This window comes from Drosophila eugracilis, unplaced genomic scaffold (genome assembly GCF_018153835.1).
Source record: "Drosophila eugracilis isolate 14026-0451.02 unplaced genomic scaffold, ASM1815383v1 contig_367, whole genome shotgun sequence".
NCBI classification, from domain to species: domain Eukaryota; kingdom Metazoa; phylum Arthropoda; class Insecta; order Diptera; family Drosophilidae; genus Drosophila; species Drosophila eugracilis.
In genome coordinates, this window is record NW_024573224.1 from 3,719,965 (window position 1) to 3,746,261 (window position 26,297).

At 39.9% G+C, this 26,297-nt stretch overlaps 3 protein-coding genes across 6 annotated transcripts in view; 1 reads left to right on the forward strand and 2 right to left on the reverse strand.

Moving 5' to 3' along the window:
- LOC108113713 (furin-like protease 1, isoforms 1/1-X/2) overlaps window positions 1-26,297 on the reverse strand; it is a 133,541-nt gene that overhangs the window by 14,249 nt on the left and 92,995 nt on the right. The window lies entirely within an intron of this gene.
- LOC108113719 (leucine-rich repeat transmembrane neuronal protein 1) lies at window positions 21,581-23,285 on the reverse strand. The gene has a single exon (XM_017224401.2). It carries the CDS (start codon window positions 23,177-23,179, stop codon window positions 21,767-21,769), a length of 1,413 nt encoding a protein of 470 aa, XP_017079890.1. The 5' UTR covers window positions 23,180-23,285; the 3' UTR covers window positions 21,581-21,766.
- On the forward strand, window positions 24,235-25,190 carry LOC108113720 (SH3-containing GRB2-like protein 3-interacting protein 1). Its single transcript, XM_017224402.2, has 2 exons — window positions 24,235-24,259; window positions 24,329-25,190. The coding sequence occupies exons 1-2, from the start codon at window positions 24,235-24,237 to the stop codon at window positions 25,090-25,092; spliced, it is 789 nt and encodes a 262-aa protein (XP_017079891.2). The 3' UTR covers window positions 25,093-25,190.

The following is a 26,297-nucleotide window of genomic DNA, read 5'->3' on the forward strand; positions in this document are numbered from 1 at the left end:
AAGTTATTTAAAAAAAATGTATTTAAGTTAATAATTAGAATACATGGAAGAACCAAAAATAGTAAATTCTCCATTACTATTTGGTATCACCAAACTCCAAAGTCTCCAAAAGTCAGAACAAGACTGTTGTTCCCCTTGCCCCGAAATGTTTACCAGTGTTTGTCGTAAAATTCGACTAGTGAATGGCACAGGATGATAGGAGAGGCACATATGTGCCGACAGCAGTAGACATAAACCCCACTACCCTTAGCCCCTGTACACCCTTAACCCACGTTGGCACGGGCTGGGCAACTACTAAAATTTTAATTGCTGCTACTCTCTGCGTACGTGTCGCCCAGCGCTCAAAGCTCGTTTAGTTTTTATGCCCGGCAAGTGGTGGCATGCCCCACCCCGTCTCTCGCGGCCCACACTATCAAGTTTATTAATTTATGCAGCACACACACACAGACATATACACTTAGATTTGTTTACTTGCTGCCTGCTCTTGTGCATATGCAATTTTGTCTAACATTTTAATTGAGTTGGGTGGAAAAGTTAAGTTAATACCTCGCACACGCACACAAACACGCAGTCTCTTGGGTTTATGAGTATATATAAATATATATATGAATATTTTTATAAAAAAATAGAGGATTTGTTTTAGCCCTGCAAGGGCTGGACTTGGCCATTGGCTTAGTTTTAATTGTTTTGTTGCGGTTTCAATTAAAACTGACTTATGTACACCAAATAGCCTCTGTTTCCATGAAGGTTAAATGGTGTATGGAGTGACAGGATTTGCACAGGATATAGAAATATAATGCATTAGATAACGTACATAGAATATAAGTTAATATATAAAAATCACTGATCAGTGGAAATTTTATTTCAATTTTTGTATTTAAAATCTATTACTTGGCAATAATCATATTTATTTAAATATAATTCCCATCATAAACTAATTGCTTGCTAATTAATGAAATATTAAATTATTATGACAACTTTAAGCCCACCCTTCAGTTGACAAACTAAGCAAATACCTTCAGCACATATTTATTAACTACACCATGTTAAATCAAGCTTGATGTTGGCCAAGTTGAGCGTTCTTAACCGCAGGCAGCTAATTTTCTAGTGCATTTGCCGACATCAGCAGACAGCAGATGACATAGAAAAAAAGCAATATAACCATGGCAAACGTTTACAGCCACAAATTGATGACGAGAAGGTGGGAGTGAAAAGACAGAGAGAGAGAAAGCTGGTTAGGGACAACGAAGGATATGTTAAGCTGTGAATAATGCCCTCTCCATGGCAGCTTTTAAAATTGTCAACAATTTAATTAATCAACTCGTGGTGCAGGCCACCTCAGGGCCCCACCCCCCTGATAAATGGCTGTCTCTGGCGAGAGAGAGAAAAATCGAGTGAAGGAGGAGAACGAAAGACATTGGCTTAGCCATTGGCAGGAATGTGAGTTGAATGTGGTTTTAAATTAATACATACAGTGAGGAAAAACTAGTTGTTAAGGAAAGGAACTCAAAAAGAATTAAAATATGTTGCAAAAAATTTATAAATATTTGTTCCTTACGTTATTATGGTTACTTAACCTTAAAAAAGAGAAGAAATTACTAGGTAAATCTTTTTCTCTCTCTGTATTTATATAAAAAAAACACCTCAATGTGCTCAATCGCCAATGAAAATGGTTAATTTTTCACCGTCGCAAATGAAGGCCTGGGGCCAGAGCCATGCATTCCGAGAAACGGGAACAGGAAGTGAAACAGGACCAGGACGAGCATCACCTGGTGACAGCCAGACAGGAAGGAGCCCTGTATAAATATGTGCCCCGTTTCATTAGCTGCTAATTAATTTAGTTCACACACAAGCACTCACTCACCACCACCACCAAAAGACCATGCCCACTCCTTCGACTCCTCGCGCTCCAAGGAGGCAATGCAGTTTGGATTTTCAATTAACTGGGCTGGCGAAGGAAGTTGAGGGGTGTAGAGCGATTTCCTCTCGGTTGTATATAGTGGAAAATATTACACAGTGTTAAAAGTGATGACAGGTGCAGGGGCCAGAGCCCCAAGCTCATGGGTTTTCCAGGTAGAAACTACGAGAGCTGTAAACTGTCACACAGGAGCTGTGAAAGATGTCAAAAGCAGCGAAAGGAGGCGGTTCTGTAAGGGCGTGGTGAAAAGGAGTCAAGTCTGTGGGGGACTCCTGTCCAAAAAGGTTAAGCATCATTCAGAGCAGAGAAAAAGTGAGGGATTTAATAATTTTGTTGTGGGCTTTCCCCATCGAGATGCATATTCATATAATGTTTATTCCTTGATCCCTCTTTTTATGCCTTTGATATTAAGTATTAATAATTAAATGAAAATGGTGAAATTAAAATAAAGTCATTTATACATACAATTTTCTGTACTGTTTGCTGAAAGCACCTCAAAGCTTTTTTAATATCAGTTAATCACAAGAATCAGGCTGGCAAAAGGTTAAAATAAATGTGGAATTCATAATGTTTTAATATACATTTTCTGCTTAATTTTAACAGAAAATGTTGTATGTTAAACAGGTTATTACAAATATAAACCCAAAGAGAAAATAATCCACAAAGTTCAATGGGTTAAACATTTTTAATGTTAAGTTTCCAAACGATTGACAGCTGATCCTCCCTACAGCTTTAACATCCTGGTTTATGGAACACTCTCGGCAGGCCATCTTACATGGAAATCCCATGCCATTCCATGTCGAAGCTGTTTGTCCCATCATTTGTTGTATGTCCAACATTGCTATTTGCATATGTATATTGGTTATACCTGGCTGGCTTTTGTTTCCCTTCTCATCAGCTCAACGATGCCATAAAAACGTACATGTTTTTCCCGGACGACTTCCCTGCGCTGTAAGTTTTCCTTGCCATTGCCAGCCTTTTGTTAAAATATTTATAGAAAATGGCGACAATTTGCGACAAACAATTGCGGGTCAGGCCAAAGTTGTGTTCATTCGACTCCACGCACTTAACATTGCATATTTATGGTTTTTTATTTTTCCGTTTGTTTTTTCTTTCATTTCTTCAAACAAAAAAGAAGTGGAAAAATCATGGGTCAAACCTCATTATGATCTCCGAAATGGATAGTAGCTTGGGGATACACTTATGCGTAGATAAACAAAATGTCCCAATCACTCCCACATCTTCGGCATATGCCAGCTTTCTACAAGAAGCTGACACCCGAGGGCTGGCCAAGTAAAATCTACCCTCAAGTTTCGAAAATCTCTTGGACCTCGGAAAATACATAATTGTTTCCATGGGAGAGATTGTAACTATAAACACGGTTTCCCTTGGCATTTTTTTCCTCTTATTTTGCACTTTCTATATCAGGTGGACCACAGGGTTGAAAGCCCTTGGATTGCCGAAACTGTCCCCTGTGGGTAGCTAAATGTCAGAGGGTAGCAGCTCACATTGGAAAAATTTAATAAACCAGGAGGAGATCAGCTGTTGTAAATTCCTGCCTGTGTTTTGCCCTCACAACTTCTACGTTTTTATGGCAATTGGGGGAGCAATACATATCTTTTCGCAAATCTGTATCTTACGGGGGTGGTTAGAACATGAAAATGGCAAGAAGCTAGCTTACCCTTTTGTGAAACCTTCGACCATAGCCTCAGCCTTGGGCTACAAATGTCTTAATGGAAATGGCAGGAGATTTGATTGGAAATGATGAGACAGTTTTGGGTTGCAAAGAACCACATAACAGAGGGTGTAGCATGAATATCTTCTGAAGGGAATAGCAAAACTAATTGGGAGGTAAAGTAAAGTGAGGATAATCTTGTAGTTTAAACATTGGCAGCTTCTGCTTTCGATATGTAAATGAAATGCATTCGTTGTATTGCTTAACCAATCTCATGATTAACGATTCAGTTGCAGGCAAAACCTTTAAATGAATGCGAAAAATTTAATTATATGCATTTCCCGTGGTATAGCCACCACCTTAATTTATTGTTTCGATATTAATTGAAAACATAAAAATCATTTTGGTATTAAATTATGCGGCAAAGCCTGGTGCATTGGTGGCTGTGGAATATTAATGACTTTGTCAGACCCACCAGTAGCTGCGACAAATGTGTTTTATTTTAATTGATGCCATTCAGTAGTCAGCGATCGGATCGAATCACTTTACTATTTACCGGTTGCAATGAGTAAAATCAAATTAATATTCAAAATGAATTGACAATAACGGCCATTACAATCGATTGCAGCTGTTAAATGCCCAGAAAGGTGGATTAAAACTATCGGCGAAGCCCTTCAATCAGATTTCCCAACTGATGGCCAATAAAAGACGCATCAACTCTAGACGGATGGCCACCGAGAGGCCACTTCTCTCAAAAAGTTGTTGAACAAAATCACAAGAGCCCGGCTCAGCTGGCCGAGTCTGGTAAACAAACGACATTCGAATCCTTCTCTTGGCTTTCTGTTTTTACAAAAAATCTTCACCCGTTATATATGGCAGTGCGGAATTTGACGAATCACTTTCAGGGCTGTTGCACAGATTCTGAAAAAAGAGTTTCAGTTTTTTTTATTTTTAAAGCGGATTCGTTCTCATTCGTCCTGGAAGCGAGGCCAAATAAAAGGCCTCCAATTTGCATTGCGGGCCCAGTTGGTGGAAAGAAGAGCGACGTGAGCTGGCTGTTTAATAAAAATAAAAATAAAAGTAGGGTCGCCTTGGTCATTCTCAGTCTTGGGTAAACCTGCATGTCCTTTGGTAAACAGCCGGGTCACAGCAAATGAAATTTATTGGCTTTCCAAGGAGACCGAAAGAGGAACAGAACAGGCCTGTCGCCCTTTTTTCGGTCGCATTCTTCGACCGAAAATGGCCCAAAAAAGAGTAATAATTGCAATGCGTTGTTTTTTGTAATTGACCGAAAAAAAGGATTAATTTAAGTTGGAAATGGGTAAGTATAAAATGGATGAGATAGTGAAGAGAAAGCCTAAGAATACTTGTAAATAAAGTACGAGTATATTAATATATGGGAGATAGTCAGCACCTTAATATGCTGGTAAATAGATAGTTTAATCATAGTTCGAAATATGTCAAAGAACATAACGTCTTTGGACTTATGAAGAGTATTAGATGTCTGATTGCTGATCCTTCTTTCCATATCGATTATTAAATTCCTACCGAAAAACCTCAAACCAATAATGCATCACTTGCCCTCTGATGGGGTATTATGCAATGAACTTTCTCATCTCAGGGCAGGGGTTTCATTTTTGAGACTCAGCAAAGGCTCATTAACCGCACTCGGTATTCGGGTTTCTCGCAGCTCCATCAAGATATCTGCTTCTGTTGTACGAATGGAGCCCAAAAACGAGGCACTGTGCTCCAAATGCAATCGAGGAATTTCCAAATATTTTTGCATTTCAAGTGCCAGCATCAGCATTTGTGGCACGAGGCACGAAGCAGAAGGCAGTTGTATGCAGATGAGCGAATGGATTATAGGGTTGGGGGTTGTTGTTGGGTGGGTTGGGAAAGAATGGATGTAGTTGCATTCGGATTGCATTGCCCTTTGTCGAAAATTGATTGCACTTGTTGTCTGTTGCTCGAACTTCGCCGGCCATCGACTGATGATGCTCCCATTTGCTTGAGTAATGATGCCACTTGCTATTGCCCCACCCTTTCAGACCGCCCCTCCCCCCTCATTTTGGGGATCAGCAATACCCGAACTTTAGTCGGAATCGATTTAGCTACTCCCCTTAAATCCTTTCGTTGCCCGCATCTTTCCGGCTTTGCCTTTTAGTTTTGTAATGAAATGCGAAATTTGTTGCCGTTTGCCGTTCATCGTCATCGTCATCGAGTCGTCATCGAGTTCTTTTGTCTCTTTGGGAAATCAAATTGATTCGTTAGGTTGGCAATCTGTCGCTTGTTAGGCCAAATTGATTGAAATTAGGTTTAGGCTCCTCCCGTTCCCAGTTTTCTACTGTTGGAGGTTTTTTGTCTTGGCTTCGTTGACTGGTAATTGGTTTCGCATCGCTTTCCCCTGCAGTTTGCTCTCATTAAAAGCGCCCCGTAAAGGAATGCAATGTATACCTCTCCAACCCTGCTGCTCTACTAAACTGAAGCTATGCAATATGGGGCAAAGGTATTCTAGCAATGCTGAATACCTCAAAGCTATCCCACCCACATGACTCGAGGAGACTTGGTGGCGAATTTCTGGAGGAATCAGAGCAGATGTGAGCTATTATTGCACCTCGAACTCAGAAATGCCAGGCAAAAAAAAAAAAAAAAAACAAGTGTGCAAATGAAAGCAAAAAAAAAGGGAAAAAGTAAAGAATAAATAACTCAAATGCCGGTGGAGAAAATTTACCAAATAATTTCAACAGGAAAAATGGTATATCTGTCTTCTATTGAAATTCCTTGAACCTCGAGCTGAGTTATGAAAGCTCTGATGAACTTAAAATGCATTCCGAACTTAGTTCATGGGTAAGGAGCAGTGAATTTTCGTTAACTTTTACTGGTTTTACTTTAAACAGGAAAAGTTATCTATTAAAGATGGAGATTTCTCTCCCTTTTCAGGAAAAATATTAAACTGGTTTCCTGTTAATGTACCACAACCCGCGCTAGTAAGTTTTATTTTAAAACTGATCAATGTCATTATTTAAATAAATTAAATTAAATAAATTATCTTTTTGATACCAATCTCTTTTTCCCCACCGTATTCCTGGTTTTCCTTGGCTTTCCCCCACCTACGACTTAAACTATTTTCGTAGCCGCCTTCGATGGGGCCGTGACACAAATTGACTTTGACAGCAGGAAAAACAACATCAGGTGAGCAAAATAAGAGGACAGGAAGGTAGGTGAGTGGGTCTACGGATAGCAAAGTGACTGGGATTTGGGGTGGCAAATATATATATTGCCAACATACACACATATACACCGAAGCAATAACAATAATCATAAATACACAATGCAGAGAGAGAGAGAGAGAGAGGAGGTTGGGTTGGCTGCCTGGCTTGCCAGCACGTGTCAATGCAGGTCATAGGTCCCCCATATTTATATGGCATAACGCATGTTCTCAGATCTGAGGCATCCACTCGACTTCCCCACTCGGCACTTTAGTCTGAGTGGGCTTTTGGCTCTGATGTTTTCTCAACTTCAACTCTAGCCCATGGGAATTCAGTATATTCTGCGAATTTCTACAATAGCTAATGGGCTTTGAAGGGGTGGCGATGGTAAGTTTTGTTCTTAAAAGTCCGCTAAGTAGTCGAGAAGAGAGTACAAAACAATTTGTTTCAGCTATAAGTGAAGAATGTTTACAAGAACTTGCCATAAGAGTTTAATTTCTTCTTTTTTCTTTCAGACTTTCTGGGCTAAAACTATATAGCCAACTTCTATAAACTCGCTTCATACACTCTAGCCTTACATATAACAGAAACAAAGTTTTATTTAATTAATATCATATTTTTCCACTTTTGCCTCAAAAACTATTTTCTGAAAAATCAATTCACACTTCAACGAACTTTGACAATTTTCAAGGCTTGCCACAAATTTAAAAACGCTTAAGAACGAAAAGAACAAAGTAAAGAGTTTGGGCAAGTTTTTTTTTCTTTTTTCCTACAGAGGGGAAAAGCTCGTCAGAAGTTAAATTACTTTAAACTTATGCATGGCAAAGAATGTAATTGTTAGTGAGGGAAAAGCCAAAAACTTTGCCAACAAAAGGAACAATTAATGATGAGCAAAATAGAAAAAAGGAAAAGAGCTCGTAAAGGATCAAAAGGAAAGTATCCTGCAAAGCATTAAAGAGTTTCGTAATCATTCTTTTCAATCCTAGAAACTGCTTGATTCAATTTCGTGTCATGATTGAAAAACTTTTCTGCCAGAAATCGCAAGTAAGTGTTCAACAAATTTTTAGGAATTGCACTCCCTTTCATTTCGTTTTCCTTGGTTTGGATTCGGTGTGCGGCATATTGCAAATCATCATCATTGATGCCACACCCCTTGGCCGTATAAAATGAAACCATCAAAGTGCAAATGCGAAACAAATTGCGAATATTGCCAGCTGGAAAATGAAAGTGAGAAGGGGAAAAGGGGGAGGGTACAATTATTATTGAAATGCATTAATCAAAATTTGTTGAGGTGCTTCGCTGCTTCTTTGTTTCAGATTTCATATTTCGGGGTAGTTTCTGCAATGGTAAAACTTTTTCCAATAATTCAGCGCCAAAGAGGAAAATATCAATTTGTTTTCCTTTTTTCGGTTTTCCTATTTTTATTATATTTTTTTTTTGTGAGGGTGGTGAGGTATCAATTTGCTCTTCATAGGGGGTGGCCTTCTAATGGAGAAATGCGAGCTAGTGAAAATGTTTACTTTTCCCTTATGAAACCATTGGGGAACCATAATTTTGCCTCTTCGACGCTTTTAAGGGAATATGAGCATATTTATGGAGTGAGTCCTCAAAATTTATAGGTAAAATACAATACATAGCTTATCCCGATCCATTACTTTTTATAAACTAATTAAATTTTCAGCGAAACAAAGGCCACCCTCACTGAAGCAGGTCCCTTAAAACCTGGGCAAACATCAGATACTGAAGAAACAAAGGAAAGGTTTAGATTTATGTTGCCACAAAATTCTGCCCAACGGAGATAACTGGAAATCAGGCTTCTTCGTACACATTGGTACATATGTATAAGGTTAAAAAATATTACACTGAAAAAAGTCAACCCGACAACGTTAGAAATAGAAAATGAAATACAAGAAATTTGTCTCAAATTCATTAAAAAATGTATTTTATAATTAATGTCGAAAACATTTGGGAAAATATAGGAAAAATTTTAATTTTAAAATAATTTTTCCAAGTGCAGAAAATCGCCTTCTTCAATATTTACACTGCTTATCCATCCTATCGTCTAGACGAAAATCTGGCTGGCTACATCCTAAAAAATAACCAAGTTCAAAATTACGAATATAAAATTGAACAGAAAGAGGACTTCTTGAAAAGCCGAGAATGCGGAAAAAATAGGCGAATATGAATGATGAGCAAAGTTTTTCCGGGTATCAAGCCGGAAATTTATGTTTGCGTAAATAAGCAAAGACGCGGAGCAGCAAGTGGAAAACTTAAGGATAGGGAAAACTTCAAATGGGCGTAAAAGAGATAGACCCAGTGAATATGGTAAATCTGCGTTGAAAAAGGGGAAACTTAATGAAGCAAAAATCGAGGGAAAGCTGCCCCACAAGCACTTAAAACATTGTCAACATCAACACAGACGCTTCGAGTTAACGGCTTTCGGTTTTGGCGGTTTCGCTCCCTATACAAAACTGCTAACTTGTGCCCAAAAACTCTATGGGGGTTTTGCCCTACTGTACGGAAAACTAAAACACAAGTAAAGCAGCAGTAGGTGAATAGGGGTGAAGGAGTGCATAAGGGTGAACTGTCAAGTCAAGTGCCAAAAAAGTGAGGAAAAGTGGGAGTGATTTTCGCCCTTTTTACCATCTGCATCAACAAATTGTTGCATAGTTAGAGGCGACGCGTTGGCAGTCTAAACAATCAGTGAAAGTTGTGCGTGCGTTGGGTGAAAATGGGGGAAAAACCAGACAGGGAAAGTACACGAAGTTCAGTCTCTTTACTCAATTTCACAGCACTTCGCACTCCTCTCGACTCGAATTCAATTGGAGGCAACAAAAACTGGGAATAAAACCCCACAAAAGCAGTTGCATTTAGGTGAATTCGACATGTGTGTATGTGTGTGTGTTAACAATGATTTCAATTTGCTGGATGGCAGTTAATAGCCTGAAGACGCGACACTTGAAAACTTCCAATTTGAAGTGTTTGGCAAATAAGGCTGGAAGAGTTAAACAGTTGGCTTAAAGGATTGAATAATGGCCGATTGAATGGTCAAAATGCTTGAATTTCGTTTTTTTAAATCGCATTTGCCAAATAAATTTCGTTATCTGAAATGCACTTTAAAATTCATTGGCCGTATTTCACTCAAAGACAAATTATCGCTCATTTAACGCACACACACAGACACTGGTATTCGCAATTGTCAGTCACTCATATGAATAAACGCGTTTTGTACGGCCCCAAGGCAAACGGTTTTGATGGAGCCTTCCGCCATTTCCACATTTCCATCAACCTGCCTCATCAACTCACCTGAGCGAATGATGCTGCCGCTTGGCAGGTGTGAAATACGTGCGTTGTTTAATTCAAAACCGAAAAGTTTCATCCGCGAAGAAAATGCAATGCGCAACATTTTAACATAGTTTATGGGGCATACACAGACACTAGCACATGTATAGGACTGGGCTCACACATACATTCTCAAGTGCATGTGCATGTGGAAAGTGTGTGTTGCATATTTTGTGGCGCTTGAAAACATTTTTTTATGGCAATTTGCCAGGCGAACGAAGCTCGAGGAAACACAACAGAACTGAAATACCCTCAGCATGCACATAAACGCATTGTTGCGGTAAAACAAGGCAGCAAGAAGGGGGTACACTCAGAGAAATATATTCTATAGTTTAAATTGACAAAATAAAAGAATTTAGAAGACTAATGATCTCTTTTTAATGCTTTTCTTTTTATAAACCTAAAACAATGATTCCCCAAAAAAGTGTCAACAAATATTCTTTCAAGTGTAAAGAGAAAAGAAGAAGGACACACTCTAATACCTGGCCAAGCTTGCTACTCTGGCTGCTTTTGCCTTGAACGCATTTTTCACACATGTTAAGTGCATCTCCCTGCATCTGCCTCTGCCCCTGCCACGCCTCTCTGTTGTTCAATAAATAGCTGGCAACATGGTGTCCAGTCCTCGTCTCATTTCCGGCTGTCCTATCCCCCCTCCCCTCCATTCTCCCTACTCCTTGCTTCCTTTGTCACCCATAAAAATGCCCGAAAATGTTGCATACTTTCTGGGCGGCTTCTGTGTTGCCTCAAGTGTTTGCCACAGTTCCATGCGCTTTTTACGACACTTCGTACCTCGTTTTACGTACGCTAGTAACGCTACCATGGCCAACTTGCCATGCCTTTCAAAAGCATAATTTGACAGCAAATTGTTCAGTTTATAGCCAAGGCACTAAATATTCTTTCAACTTTCGGCCGAGAGCCGAAATGGCCGCCATGCAAAATATATTTCGCATACAATGTGCCAGCCCCACATCTCTTTTGTCCATCACTAGGTTGCCAGAAAAAAAAAACAAAAAACTTGGCTTTTTCCACATCGTTTTGTTTCCAAAAACTTGGCTTGAAATAATGCAACAAAGTTGGTCCAAGGATTAGGAGGAATGATGCACACACACCCGCACATACACCGGATGTAATGGCCAAATGAGTTTTATCTTTTTTCTCTTATCAGACACACAGGCAGCATAAAAAATGTCTTAATTCACACTAAATTTCACTGCTCATAAGCGGATTGTCCGAGCAACTGGCTTGGAAAAAGCAAGCAGCCAGCGAGAATGCCATAAAGCTATTAGATTTTTCTACTTGGTAATTAGTTTGTCATACGTGGCTGCGTTTCAGTGGTCATGATAATTGCGGTTGCGACAGACACAAGCTGTTGAAACTCTGCTGGGGGAATTAAGAAAGTTGCTTTGGTAAGTTGAAGGTCCTATTAGGCAGATTAACTTCTCTAAGTAAAAATGCTTTTAAGTTGAAGTTTTTTAAGTCACAGATCAGCAATTTTTGGCTAATTTATGTAATTAATGTATAACGATATGAACGATCTGAACTAAATGGTATGTATTGTGCCTTTAACCATTATCCCTTTTACCTTCAATTAAGTGACTCCAGCTGAATTCAAAATTCCGGGTGTAGTATTAAGTGAAGCTCAAACAAAGCCAAATCTAGCACCAGCTAACTCTAATTCCATTTAGGACCGTGTATATGTATGTGTGAATCTCATATTTGTAGTTCTGGCAAAAATCAGCAAATTGCAGTGGTCTACTTGGCCCATTCTGCATTTCCCTTTTGGCCATGCAGCTGGGGTGTGGGGGGTATTTGAAAACCCAAAAGGACTTTCAGGTAATTTGAACTAAAACAACAGGCAAGTCGGTGTTGCTGGGTCGGGGGTATGGGGTGGCCTAGGTCGAGGGCCTGTGTCTGGGGATAAGGGTATATCTCCACTTCACTCTCTTCTCTACTCTTGGGCTGCTGAGTGGGTCAGAGCGACCCGAGCCGTCATATTCCATTTGGTTAACCAAAAGTTACGTGCTTCGGTTTATTTCCTTTTGTTTGGTTGGCTTTCTCTTTTTTCAGTTCGCCCACTCTCCCTGTTTCCGTTTCTCCTCTTACGACTGGCTTTTGGCCATGAAACAATTTTGGCTCGACGCCCGACGCTATGCAACGCATTATTTGCTTTGGATTAGCGCTCATCCCGCTGATCTCTCTCAGCCACCACAGTAGTGCCCTCTCTGTTTAATGGTAGCCAGCACTCTGGCGTGTCATATAAATTAGCAACAATGAAGAAATTGTACAATTTACGAGTCCCTCGGGTCAAGAGTGCGTGTGAGGTCGAGACAAAGTATTTTTTTCTTTCCGCGATGCTCATTGAATGTATTTTTAAAAATGTCTGCTGGGTATTAAACAAAAAACTGCGATGGCCAATGGGTGGTGAGAGAGAAAGAACTATGGAATGGGCTATAGAATGCACTGTAAAAAATACATAGGGTTTATACCAAACAAATCACAAAATTGGGAACTCAAAGAAAGGATACAGAAGTTTATAAACATCGTAAAGTAATGGCTTAACTTGGGAGCTCATTTTAAAATTCAAATCCCTAACTTTATATATAACTTTCTCCCTCAGTGTATGTCCACATTCAAGTGCGTGTTTGGCCTGTGGCTTTTGCTCGTTATTGCCCGTTAAGGTTCACCGAATTGAGCCGCCGAAAGCGCCAGAATGTGAGAAGCGGGAAAATGTCTGCGAATTTTCCTCCACTCTTCGACTGTATATTAATTGAAAGTCGCTTTTCAACAGCGGTTTTAACAGCCCTGTTCCCCCCTTTTTCTGATCCGGTCTGTTCTGTATTTTTTTTTTTTTTTTGGCGGTTTTTTTACAGGGGGCTGTCGGATTTCATGGTGCATTCGATGAAAGGTAAACATATCAGGGGGGATTGTATGGCTAGCTTTGGTCGGTATTATAGGTGGATGAAGACCTCTCTCTCTATATCGAGAGAGAATAAATAAAACAAGCAGTTCTGTTTTTTTATAGCATGTCGAATCAAGCTGAATCTTTGTCTATTTTGAAATTTTCAAAGACAACCGAGTATTTTTGAAATGCTTTTACAAGGGAAATATTCCTGAATTTGTTTCACTTTATTAGGTTATGATGGTTTAGCCCCACGAATTTGAATTTCCTTTGCTATTTTATGGAAATGTTCAAGATTAAAAGAAAAGAATTAAAGTCGAAAGATTTCTTCTTCTAGTAAATACTTCTTGAACCTTAAGTGATGGAAAACCTTTTCTAAGAACTGTCAAAATATTGTTTCCCATTAAATCTTTAATTAAGAAGAAAACTTCCACAAGGCATTTCGCCCATAACATAACTTGTTGCCTCAACTTCACCTGAGACTTAATTAAGTAACTTACGAATATGCCTAGTTAACCGAACTGTCCAACATTTACGTTCTGGCCTAGCCAACTTCTAACTATGCCATTGCCTTTCTCTTACCCAGACCATACATTAATTTCCATTAGCGAGACTTTCACTTTCCCCAAAGTCAGCCAAACTGAAGGGCGCCCAAAAAGGAAAAAAATGGTATAAAGGTTTATTACGCTTACGTTTTATGTGGGCAATTGGGTACCCAAGAAATCGAGCGACACTTGACTACCCACACATAAGTATATATACTATACTCGTATATATACTTGCTCACAAATCTAATTAGTCAAAACCTCACTGAAAGCGGCTCATGAAGCGTTAATGGCTGAAGAGTGGTAATAAAAAATAGAAGACGACAAGGACGAGGACCAAGTTTGTCAATTGGCTTTATCGCTAAAGGGAACCAAAAAGAATGGGATAGATTTTACGACCCATCCCTATGCACTAAAATCCTGACAAAATGAGTTGCACGCAGGCACATTAAGTATACCACACGTTGTGCCATAGTAACAAAATAAAAAAAGTATATTTTTATATATATACAATTTAATTAATTTTGTTGCTCTGCAGTGTTTTGTGAAATTCCCAGAATTAAATTTTGGACAGGAAACGGAAGTAACCGAAAAAATGTTAATTGGATTTCCGCTTTCTGCTTCGCGTTGCTACTCTACGCTCTCATTATTAATTATGCTCTGCATGTGTTGGCTTACGAAGGAAAAGCCGCGCAAGGCTGGAGGCAGCAGCAGGATATGGGGGCATTCACAAATGGTTTGCCAGAATTTTAATATCTCTGGATATTTATTTTGGGTCGGGCCCCCCACAGTTTCCGTTTTATTATTTTTGTATTTCCCTAAAAAAAAAAACGAATAAATATTTTTTCTTGCAAAATGAATTATTTGAACGTTAAGAATTTCCGTTTTCTGTTGGTTTTACTCTTTTTATTTGTTCGTTTCCGGTTGCGGATTGGCAGGGTACTCTGCCAAGGGTAACTTTTTAATTAGTTATAAACTGGCAGCCAGCCGATGATGATGCCCCGGAGATATCGTTTCGAATTTTTGGTCATCAAACTTGTCGCATATGTAATTCTATTAGATGCTGTCCGCCCCTCCCCGCCCACCACAAAAAAGGTCAACTCGAGGTCCAAAGCCAAAAAAAATTGCGAAACTGTAACATAATTCAATTTATTTAACAAATTGACTGCCACAGCCTGGCCAACTCAAGGGTCCCACGAGAGGACGAGAGTCCTTCAGAGTGCCAGCGAGCGTGTGTGTGTGAAACATATGCAAATTGAGAAATCGCTTAGGCATGGATGTGTGGGTGTGCCGGTTGGATGTATGTGTGTGTGAGTGCCAAAAAACTGGCTTTCAAATAATTGCTATGTAGAACAAGAGCAACGGTCGGGGATTGGGGAAGGTGTGTGGCGCTTCCATGTTAGAGTGTATAAATCATAAGGCGAAAAACTGGCAGAAATTTATGTGGCAGTCAAGTTGCCTGAACGCAACTTTGGATGGAAATTCTCCAAGTATTTCGAAAATTTGAATGAAATTTTCTTTTTTTTTTTTTTTTTTAAATATGTTTCCAGGAAGAACAGCGCCACCACAAGCGGCTTAAAGAGTTTCCCAAAGTATTAGAAAACATGTTAGCATGCACATAACAAATTCAATATACCTAGTTAGGTTTTGTTTTAATACAAGAAAAGATTATAAACTTCACTTTAGTTTCGAAAAGGATTTTTAAAAAAGTTGCAAATGGACTGAATGGAAAATTTAAAAAGGTTTTGGTAGCTATTTTTCTGATATCTTAATTAAATGAAAAGCCAAAATCAAAGCAGTCCACAAATCATTTTGCAAACATCCCCTTTCTGTCAACAATTCCCTTTACTTTTTGTTTAACAATAGCACCATAAAAGTAGGCATGAAAAAAGCCAAAGGCAACAATGAAAGGCCAACTGTATTGGTGTCCGAAACTTCCGCTTTTTGTCTGTGTGCGTGTGCTAGTATGCGTCTGTCTGTGTTCTGAATTATTTATGCCCGCACGACAACAACAATCGTCGTAACAATAACAACAGCCATCGCAATGGGAACAAGAAAATGGCCAGCAACAATATGGCCAAGGGGAGAAAAAAAGGTTAAATCGTAGAGCGTGCAATGAGACAAAAACCCAAGGGGCAAGAGCAGGAGTCACGCACACACAACACCACCATATCGTTACACACACTGGCAAACACAGACCAGCAAACTCCTAACCGTAAAGGACACATGGCGCATTGGTCTCAAACAAAAGGCAGTTAGTTTTTGACTTTTGGCTGCCAGAAAGCGTTTTCCCCTTAACCATGTACCTAATGGGAAAGGAAATAGTATATTCGGCATGGATTTAAATTTAAGTTTTAATTTCTTAAAATATATTCTATATATTCGAAATCATGTATACCGCGTGTTGTGCTTCTTGATGAATATATCATTATTAAAGACACACCAAAGGTATCCCCAAGTCGTATTAAGTTTAATTTTCCCTTTGAATTTCCCTCTCGTGTTCCTGGCTTTATTGTAGTGTGTTGTTACCCCTTTTTTCCAGCTGTTGGAAAACGTTTGCCGTCGTCATTGTCGTCGCCACGCTGTCTGGTCTTTGGACCTTTTGTGTTCTGTTCTTGTATTTTTTCGGGTGACTTATAAATTATGAACCAAGTTTGGAGGGTTTTTGGGCTGTGAGCTGTGTTTCCTGCAACATAATTGCAAAAGTGGAAGCGACAGAGTGGGCAAAGGGAGAGTCTGAGAGAGGGAGGGAAGGAAGGAAGTTCCATGTGGGAGCTGTAAAAGTTGAACACATAATGCGTAGCTGGGGAATCCCTTAGCCAGACTTTGAGTGGCAAATGAGTTAAGAGAGTCTAGACACACGGGCTCAGATGATGAAGTCTGGCAGACAGATGATGATTGAATGGCCAATATAGTTGGCCATTTCTTACGTCTTTCTTGATTTACACAAGTTTATTTGTTAAAGCTGAGATTGTAGCTTACCTGTAAAGAGATAAGAAGATGATAAATTAGTGAGTTTATCTTTATTTAATATTTATTAAACTAATAAATTATATTTTACAGCTATTAAACATCTCAAAAGTAATATGTCTTGGCATTTTCTTCCAACTTTGGTTTCAAAGTAAGTAAGTATTATTAAGTGCAAGTGTAGCTTGTTATCCGAAAAGGGTTAATATCAATCGAAATCGATTCGATGGCCAATCCTGCAATATCCTAAGTGTTTTGTGTATCTGCAAACAAGCAGCACAAGACAATCCCAATCAGGATCAATTGGGTCCCGCCCAGTCGACTGAAGTGGAGTAAGTGGGCCAACAATGAACCGAGACCCACCAATATGCCCAATGCCGATTGCAGCCATCGGTGCTGGTGGTGCCACTGGGCTGCCCCTACCAACGATGTTTATCGTTAAATTCAATTTGCAATTTATAAGATTTTATACGCAATCGAGGGGGAAAAGTAGATGGAGCAGGGTAAGCAGTAAGCTTGTTATCGGCCAGGAACCCTTTTACACGACTTTAACACCCAGCAGTTGGCCTCCTCGACAGATATCCTATAAATTGTGCAGCTGCGCATTCCATGCGAGTAACGCTCAATGGATGATAGTGGGGGATGTTGTGGAGGTGTGCAGCTGTAGGTGGCACATTGTCCACTGAAGTGGAATGCATGTACTACTGGCAACTGAGATTCCAATGGCTGACGCCACAGATCCCCCAACCCAAAGAGCCACCTCTTTGGTCAACTGCCAATATCATGTTACGTGGCTTTAAGCAAAGTTCCTCCTAAATCTGAAATACAAACCGAACCATTATCTAATCTCTTTTCCCTGTTTCTCTTCATTTTTTTTCCTCTGTTTTCCCTGGGCTTTCTCTCTCTCTCTCTCTCCCCTCCCCCCAAAGAATTTCCCTGTCAGATGCATAACATTTTCCTCTTTAGCCGGGCTGTAGCGACCTGGGAATAATAAGCAAATGATTTGTCATGTTAGCTCCCTCTACTATTCTGTTGAATTCAATTTGCAATGACAAATGCTTCTCTCGAGCTGGCCATGGTAAAATGCAGTTGTTCATCCGGCAGAGAAAGGGGAGGGGAAAACTAGTTGCAATGCTAAATGGAGATTCAAATAGCTGGTTGAGATTCCAGAATCCCTGTCATTTCTCTTGGCGTGCTTTCGTTCTCTGTTTAGTGCCCAATTACTAGGTTTATTTGCTTGAATCATTCAATTTGAAAGTTCTTCGGAAATTCCTTTTTAATATCCTCCGACATTTTTGAAGTTGATGATAAATAACCTAAATTGATTTCCTTTACAGGTTTAAACCTGGTATTAATCATCATCTTTTACATAATACATGATACCCAAATACTTCTCCCCAAAAAATTATAATTCATTCCACAAACTTTGCTCACTCATTTTAACTACTTTCTTTCTGAATTTATGTTTCTTTTCCTCGTTTTGTGTACATTTGTCTTACGTGCTTTTATGCGCTTTTACTACTTAGTTAAACAATTTGGTTAAAAGTTGTAAAACACAACGGGCACACACACACACACACACACACAAAAAAAGAGGGAACCACTTGGTTCGCCGGCGAGGATAAAACGTGCGTGCATTAGCAGTCAAATACTTGGCAACTTTCCGCTTTCTGTTCCTGTTGCTCCAGCTTTTCCTCTTGCTTTTCCTGCTCCTGCAAAATAAACGTAACTGCGCTAAAGACACGTACGCTTTGCCAGCCAGGTGTGGTTGTGGGCGGGTGGAATGAGACGGAGGCGTGGCAGCCTAATTGCGCCAAAAAGCCAGTTAATAATGGTAGCAAAACGAAAACAACGCACGAACAATGGATGGCAAATGTAATTGAATTCGAGCGAGTTTATTTTTTTTTTCTGCAATTAGCCAAGCAAAAAGATTTACAGTTGAGGATGAAAAATTGGAAGTAAAAAACAAAATAAAAACCATTTGAATTTTCATGTTTTTCGTAAAAAATTAAGTCGTTTATAGAATTAGAATCTTGGTATTTACACCTGCCCAATTTGACCGCAGGTGTAAAAGCAGATTTGGCTGGTATATGTTTGCACATTTTCTATTAAATTAAATTTAAGCCCGTTTGGCAACCGCTAATTAGAAGCGTTACAACTTGCTTGGCCGCTTGTTTTGTTGATCGCATAGGAGAGAGAGAGAGAGCGAGAGAGAGAGAGAGAGAGTGTGTGCGAGAAGGCGAGAGCTAATTAAGCGTGAATTTATGCAAACGCATGTTGTGCATACGCCTCGTTTGCCAAACTAGCAACTTACGCACACGCACACACACACACACATACAAACACTAGCTCGTATATTATTCATGCTGCCCAATTATGCACAGCCCACAAAAGTAGGCAACATATTTTTTACTTCCTCCTCTCGTTCTTCCGCATTTTTAATTTAATGCCACCCTCTGCCACAGCCCACTGTTGTCCCGCCCAGAGGCTGACCAACTGTTTTTGCCATTAAGCTTTATTTATGAGCCTGCTGCAGGCCATCTCCCTACATATAAATGTGTTTTTTCGTCGGTCGGCGGATGCCGAAAAATTTGATAAAAATTAGCCTCAACGCCTAATTGCGCACATAATTGCAGTGGAGCGTCGTGTGCATTGTTTATGGCTAATGGCAACACAATACAGAGAATAAAGAAGAAAAAAAAAATGAATGATTTGCTGGATTATAATACAGGATAAAATTGGCAAAATTAAATTGGCGAGCGAGGCATGCAAATATAACGAGTCCCTAGAGCACACGTATGTTTATCTGTTCATGTTTTGTGGCAGCCACTTGAACAAATCAAATAAGCACGCATTTCACTTGTGGCACGTAAAGGGAATTTGAGTGAAGGTACGTGAGCACGGCCAGGAAATTAAGTAAATGAGGTGGGCGCAAAAAGAAACACACACATATATGTTAAGGGAGAGTGGTAAAAGATACACAGGAATGATGGACCGGAAATTTGGTAGGAAATCCCCACCTTCTGCTCATCCACTTGATTTTCCCTCAGAGAAACCTTGACCCAATATCCAAAGTTTTATGGCAAACTTTCGTTAAGCAACTGTTGGCCAACTTTCAATAATAAAGGTAATACAAAAATTGTGCCGTAAAATAATGAATATTCCGAGAGAGAGCATGAAAGTTCGATTAAGGTTCCAGCGGGTAACCTCGAGAGCACTAAAAACTAAGGCTAAATGCATTTGTACAACATTGTTGGGTAATAAAGTCAACTTAATTACAACAAAGTGGCGAGGTGGTGTTGCCGTTTAGGTAACGAGCAACTTTTGTACTTTGCTTTTGTTTTCTTAATGAGTTGCGGCATCGGAACAGCAACAGCAGCAGTAACAGTAACAGCAACAACATTACCAACAACAAGCTGCAAACAACAATTTCATAAACTTGGCCGAAAAGCATTTGAGCCCAAGACAAGACAAAGTCAGGCGAACCGAAGTGGAGGGCCATCAAGAGTGTACTGCATATGTTGCACAAAAGCTAGCACGTTAACGTTGCTACACAGAGAGAAAAATAAATGTATTTTATATTAGATTGTTTTAAACTTAGATTAAATTCTTGTTATTTTGTAATTAGTTTTGTATTAGTTTTCTTTAGGTAAATATTTAAGTTTTTAATGTAGATTCTTGCAGTGCAACGTCTCGTTATAGGAATCCAGGGGCAAGATGAAAGGAAGCAACAGCAGCAGCAGCACCAATGGCAACAATGGCAGAACAAACGACGCGTCGGATAACGGAAACGGAAGTTGCTTACAAGCGTAGTAAGACTCTTAGAGCGACAGAGAAGACACACACACACACAATAGACAGGGATGGGATGATACGACTGTGTGTCTTAATGGCTTAAGCTTTAAAATGTGCTGCTGCATACTTTACGGCGTCTTTTCATCTTCTTCTGGAACAATTTTGCATAGAAGCCATATCTGGGATTGAGCCAAACAGAATGAAGAGAACGAAATGGCAAACGAAAAGCATTGAAAATGCAAATTATGCTTATTGGAAATGCTCTTTTCCGGTCACGAATCGGAATAGGTTCGATAACATAAAGGTTATGCTTCATCTATAAATCATCATAAGCCCCCAACACTATCTCCCGGCATTGTCCTCCAACTTTTCGACGACCAAACATTCATGTTCACCAAAAAAATGTTCCCACAACTTGATATCTGTGGCAGTTGGTAAAAAAAATGTTATGTGGATTCCACACTTTTCAGCCCAATCAACTGTAAGCCATATTTTAATGGTATTCCCATGTGCCACGCTGTTTGTTTATTTCCCACACACATACATCCGCACTCTTAAACAGTCCTGTTCGAAAAAATATTTACAAAATGTATTTATTATTATCATTGCGATGTTCAATGTTCAATGCTCGGTTGTCGCGCTGGCAGACCGTATAAAAAATTCCATTGGCCAGTGTTTATTTGTGGGCAACCCTGTATGTGCCTGCATTTAATTAAGTTTTGTCGGTTTTTAAGTGTGCGTCTGTCTCCTCTGTGCACGATTACGCTGATAAGTTTCATTTAATAAAAACCAAAAAAAAAAAGATGAAAATAAAAATGAATTTTGTTATGCTATAAATATTTTTTCTGGCTTGCTCGTGTTTTGCATAAAATATTTATGGCATTAAATTGAGCGTTAGCGAATTTTTTTAATGTGATTTTTGAGCTGGCCGTGAAGCCTGGGATTTATCGCCTGATAAACTGTTTTCACGTTTATGCACAAAGGAATTTTAAATATGCGCAGCAGAGAACTGTTTTTGATAGAGCGATTATGAAATATCAAAATATATTTTTCTTTAAAACGGTTATTATGGAGGATAGCAGTTTTAATGGGGTCTTTGAGGCCAAAACATATGCATTTTAAATGTTTTTAGGAAACCTTTAGATCTAAATCTCAACTTAAAAGTATGGTTGTACTCCAACTTTACCCATTCTTTGACGATTTCCTCACAATCAAACACTTCATCTTCCCTAGAGTTCCAAGAGGCCCTTTATTGATTCTTATAACTTATTTTAAAAGGTTTATATGTTGCTGTCGTCTGTCAAATAATTTAAATTACGGTTAACATAGTTTGATATTTGGTTAAATAGTGGAATACATATGGGGATTAAATATGTTTTGATAGATAGTGGGAAAGGAGTTTATGCCAATTCCCGTTTATAGCTTCATTTTCAGCTCTTCCAACATCCGATAGACCTTGACGAACTTCTTCTCCACCAACTCCGTAAATGTCTTGATCTCGTTTCGCACCACCGATAGCTCCATGGCAGCCTCCGAACCACCAGATTCACACTTCTTAGACTGCTTGTCACTCTCATACCAACAGGCAATTCCATCCACGTAGTCGTCCACCAACTCAGGCGCTGTTATATCCTCCATGAAGGATATATCCTTGCGCTTAACAAACGAACTCATTAGCAGTTGAAGGAAATCGCAGTTCCAGTTATTCTGCTGAAAGTAGAAATACTGCAGGGCCTTCAAGCTATCAAAGATGGTGATCTTCAGGGAGTATATCGAATTTCCCGATATATCCAGCATCTGCAGATGGCTCTGTTTCTTGAACAATCCCTCTGGTAACTCATGAGCACCGGTTGCCGAAAGATTCAAGCGCAGCAGAGAGGTGAATCTACGCAAGGGGTTGCCCTGAAGATTTCCCATCGGGTTGTGGGACAAATCCAAAATGCTGACATTGGCGGCCTGTGGAATGTGCGGCATCTCCTTCAGCGAGTTATTATGCAAATCGAGTTCTTGAACCACTCCGTAAACGGTTAACCTCCTCAAATCGCAACTATGAGCTATGGCCACCTCCAGCGACGTGAAGTTGAGTGTTAGCTCTTGGAAGATATTCCCAGAAATATCCAGTTGAGTAAATACCGGCTGCAGCTTCAACAATTCCGATTCGAAGGCGGTAAACCGATTTCTGGCCAAATTTAACTTGGTTAGATTTAAATTCCTATCGAAAACTCCCCTAGGTAGAGCTTCCAAGCGGTTGCCCGCCAGATTTAAATCCATTAGTTTCCTCATGCCAGCGAAAACTCCAAGAGAAATCTGTTCCAGTTGATTTTCCGCCAGCGAAAGTTCCTTCACCTCTTTCAGCGCATGAAAACTATGATTTCCCAAATGTTTCAAGTGATTTCCTTCAAGATGCAAAGTGGCCAGATTATCAGCACCCAAGAATATATTTTTAGGTATATCCTTGAGGCGATTGTGTCCCAGAAACAAGCCCATCAGATTGCTGGCACCCTCGAACTGTGGTTTCTCGAAGGTCTCCAACGAACAGTTCTCCATCCGCAGAACTTGCAAGTCCGGAAATGTATCGAACAACAGATGCGGTATCTTGGCAATGCTCGAGTTCAGAAAGGTCAACATAGTGGTGCCCGAAATGGGGGCCTGCGATAGGATGACATAATCACTGCGACCGATCACCACGTTCGTACAAATTCCCGCACTGCAATGATCCTGCAGCCAAAGGCGGCGCAATTGACCGCTGCCCGAGGGCGTGGCCAGGTGATACCCGGGCGGTAAGACCAGCAACACCTCCAACAAAAGCAGCCACCGAAGTACCGCCATTATATAACGGATTTACGCGTAAGATTTTTCCCGATATCAGGACTCCCGAGTGACGATCCTTTCGCTCGGGAGCCGCCAACGAAGCGCTCGCCACGGCGCAACTGGCTCAACTGCTATGACCATTCGATCCACCGGAGATCCGGAGATCTAAAAATCCAAAAATCTGCTGTTCTATGCGACCCCAAATGCGGATGCGGGTGCTTCAATTCAATCGGATCACCACCACAGCCAGAGCTAAGCAGCAACCCAGCAAGCATAGCAGTAGAAGGGGTCGCATGGCAGTTGTTTTTGATTTAATTCAATTAAACCCCTGCCTGGGCATCTATTCCAAAATGTTTCATACTGAACTTTCAATTTCGTTCTCGTGCGACAAACTATTTCACTATATACTCATATATATCTAAATATAGTCGTTATTTCTGCACTCTTGTATTATTGCATTCCATTATTTGGGTTTCCAAGCAGCTCTCTATGTATCTGTCTGACTGATGAAAATGAATGTTTTTTAAAGTAGGAAATGCTAAACGAAAAGAATGGACTAGGAATGCACCAAAAGGGTTGGGTAATTATATGGAATTTCACTTCTAGTATCTTATCTTTCACAAACACCAATTTCTAGATACAAATTTTATAGAGAAGTTAATCAGTTTATAAAAGTTTTATATAACAACCTACAAGAAATGGGTTCAGTTTGCCCTTCTAAGAAAGTGTTGTTTTCAAACATTAATTAAAAGTAACATTGTAATGTAACACAAAACTTAAACCAGTTTGTAAAAGGTATTTGTAATATATCAAAAGGGTTCTGCCCTTCTAAGAAAGTTTTGTTTTGCCAAAACCGCACCCAATGACTCAATGGCTAAGATCACCAAGATTAACTGAACCCGTTTAGCATGCTGACCCACATAAAATGGGCAGTTAAAATTGATTACCAGCGAGATGCCAGCAAGTTTACTGAACTTGGCCATTACCAAGAACCTTTCTGCAGATCTTATCTAAGCCGCAAACTGAAGTATAAAAGAGGCCAGCAGAAATCCAAATATCAACAGTCTACTAAAATGTATCGCAGAGTGCAAATATTGGGTGAGAAAGAAGAAATTCTTTAAGTTTTTAAAAGAAAATTTAAATAATTTATGAAATCCTCAAAAACAGTGATCTTGGGCCTCATTTGCGGCTGTCTGGCACGCATTCCCAATCTTCGCCGAGTGGTTGGAGCAGGACGCAGTGGCTTAGATGTGGATGTGGAAGAACCAATTGGACCACAAATTTTAATATATTCCCCAAGCGAAGCCACTGCTAGATCCGATGACCAGGAGCCTACTTTTCATGAACCTCAGATCAGAGAGGAAGTAACAGACCTCGAATCTGAGAAAGACAGTCGCAAAGTTCCGGACTACCTATACTCCAATGCCATTCCCATGGTCAATGATCAGAATGTGAAGTATGTGGTTCCCCAAGTCGCTGCCTATCCCGTGGCCTATGGTCCCCAGATAATCTCCAGCAAGACTGCCATTAACCAAAACCAAGGAAATGGTCTCTCCTATGTTGTGGTGCCTCGTGTCCAATTGGGTTTCAATGTCCAGGGGCAGTCTGGGCTCAACTGGCCTGGTCTGAATCTGCTTCCCACAAATCTGGGCAGTGAATCCACAGCCGCTGAGAAAGAGGAGGCTTTGCCACCCACTGCTTACATTCCCATTCCTGTGCCCGGCCCTCCAGGCCCACCCGGACCACCTGGTCAACGAGGACCACCCGGACCCCCAGGGCCTAGGGGACCTCGAGGACCTGCCGGTGAATCTGGCGTTATTTCAGCTCAGAAGCCTCAAAGCATTTGGTACACCCAAGCCGGCAGCAGCAACAATAATCTCAACAACAAGCCTCAGTATAATACTCCGTTTTCTGGTGGATATCAGAGTTAAGCACGGATATAAATAAAGGAAATAAATGAAAATTGTGAGTCAAAGAGGGTATTGGGGAATCTTCTAGGTGAAAACTAGTTAGGAACTTAGAAATTTTTTATCTTATTTATTTCAGAAAACGTTTATCCAAGTGTTTATATAAAGAAACATCTAGAGATTGTGTTATATTCGAAAGTAGTGGAGGTAGAGGTTCCATAAGTTTCACATTTTCATATTTCTCTATAATCTATTACAAACTACTTTTTGCTATAAAAACTATTCATAATAACTAGTTTACAGGATGTAGTCTGCAATTTGATCTATCGTGCGTGTGGCCTAATCGCATGTCTCCCATTTGGCTTTACTTTATCCACCATTATGTGTGGCATCCTCTAATCTATGATTATATCATATTGTATCCATGTGGCCAGTACACTTGTACTTCGAAGAGCACGTCGCCGGGTGGCATTATCTGCAGCATTATATCTACGTATCTACGTATCGTAACGAGTGTGTCAAACGTTGTGGTCAGGCCATAAAAGGTCTGGCGGAATGCTCGTGTTTGGTGTCAGTTTATGGCATGCTAGCATGCTAGCACACATGCAGACGTAAGCACTATGATGATTGTGTGTAATTTACATGGATTTTAATATCACTTGGCACCAGATCTAGGGGCGGTAAATAGAGCGTTCTTTTTAAGCTCGCCCGCTCGTTTATATTATATTGTATTTTCCTCTTACATTTTGTTATATTTTTTGCGGCCCCATTGACGGCACCTGAAACGATTGCCATCTCTGTTGCTCATTTGGTAAATGGTGCCAGTAACACCCACATAAAACTCAACCCATTTTGTTTGGCATTTAGTTTTTATTGCTCTCTAGTTGTTCTATTTAAAAAAAAAAAGAAAAAAGAAAAAGCCACACATTTCCCTCAATTGATACGCAGCACGCATTTGTTTCAATTAAATGAAAATGTTTCATACGTTTAGTGCTTGTCTAGTTCACAGCAGCTGCAGCTACACCGAGGGCCACAAAATGATGGATGCCTTTCGCAGGAAGCTTCTATCTCTGCTCCCTGAAAAATCTTCTTCTCATAAACATTGACAAACTTTTCTTATCTGTAAATTTCAAATAAAATGTGAGTTTCAAAGGAGAGTGGCAAAGACAGCATGACAAGCAAGATTGTGGCGGTTGTAAAGTAAAAAGGAAAAAGTAAATTACCAACAC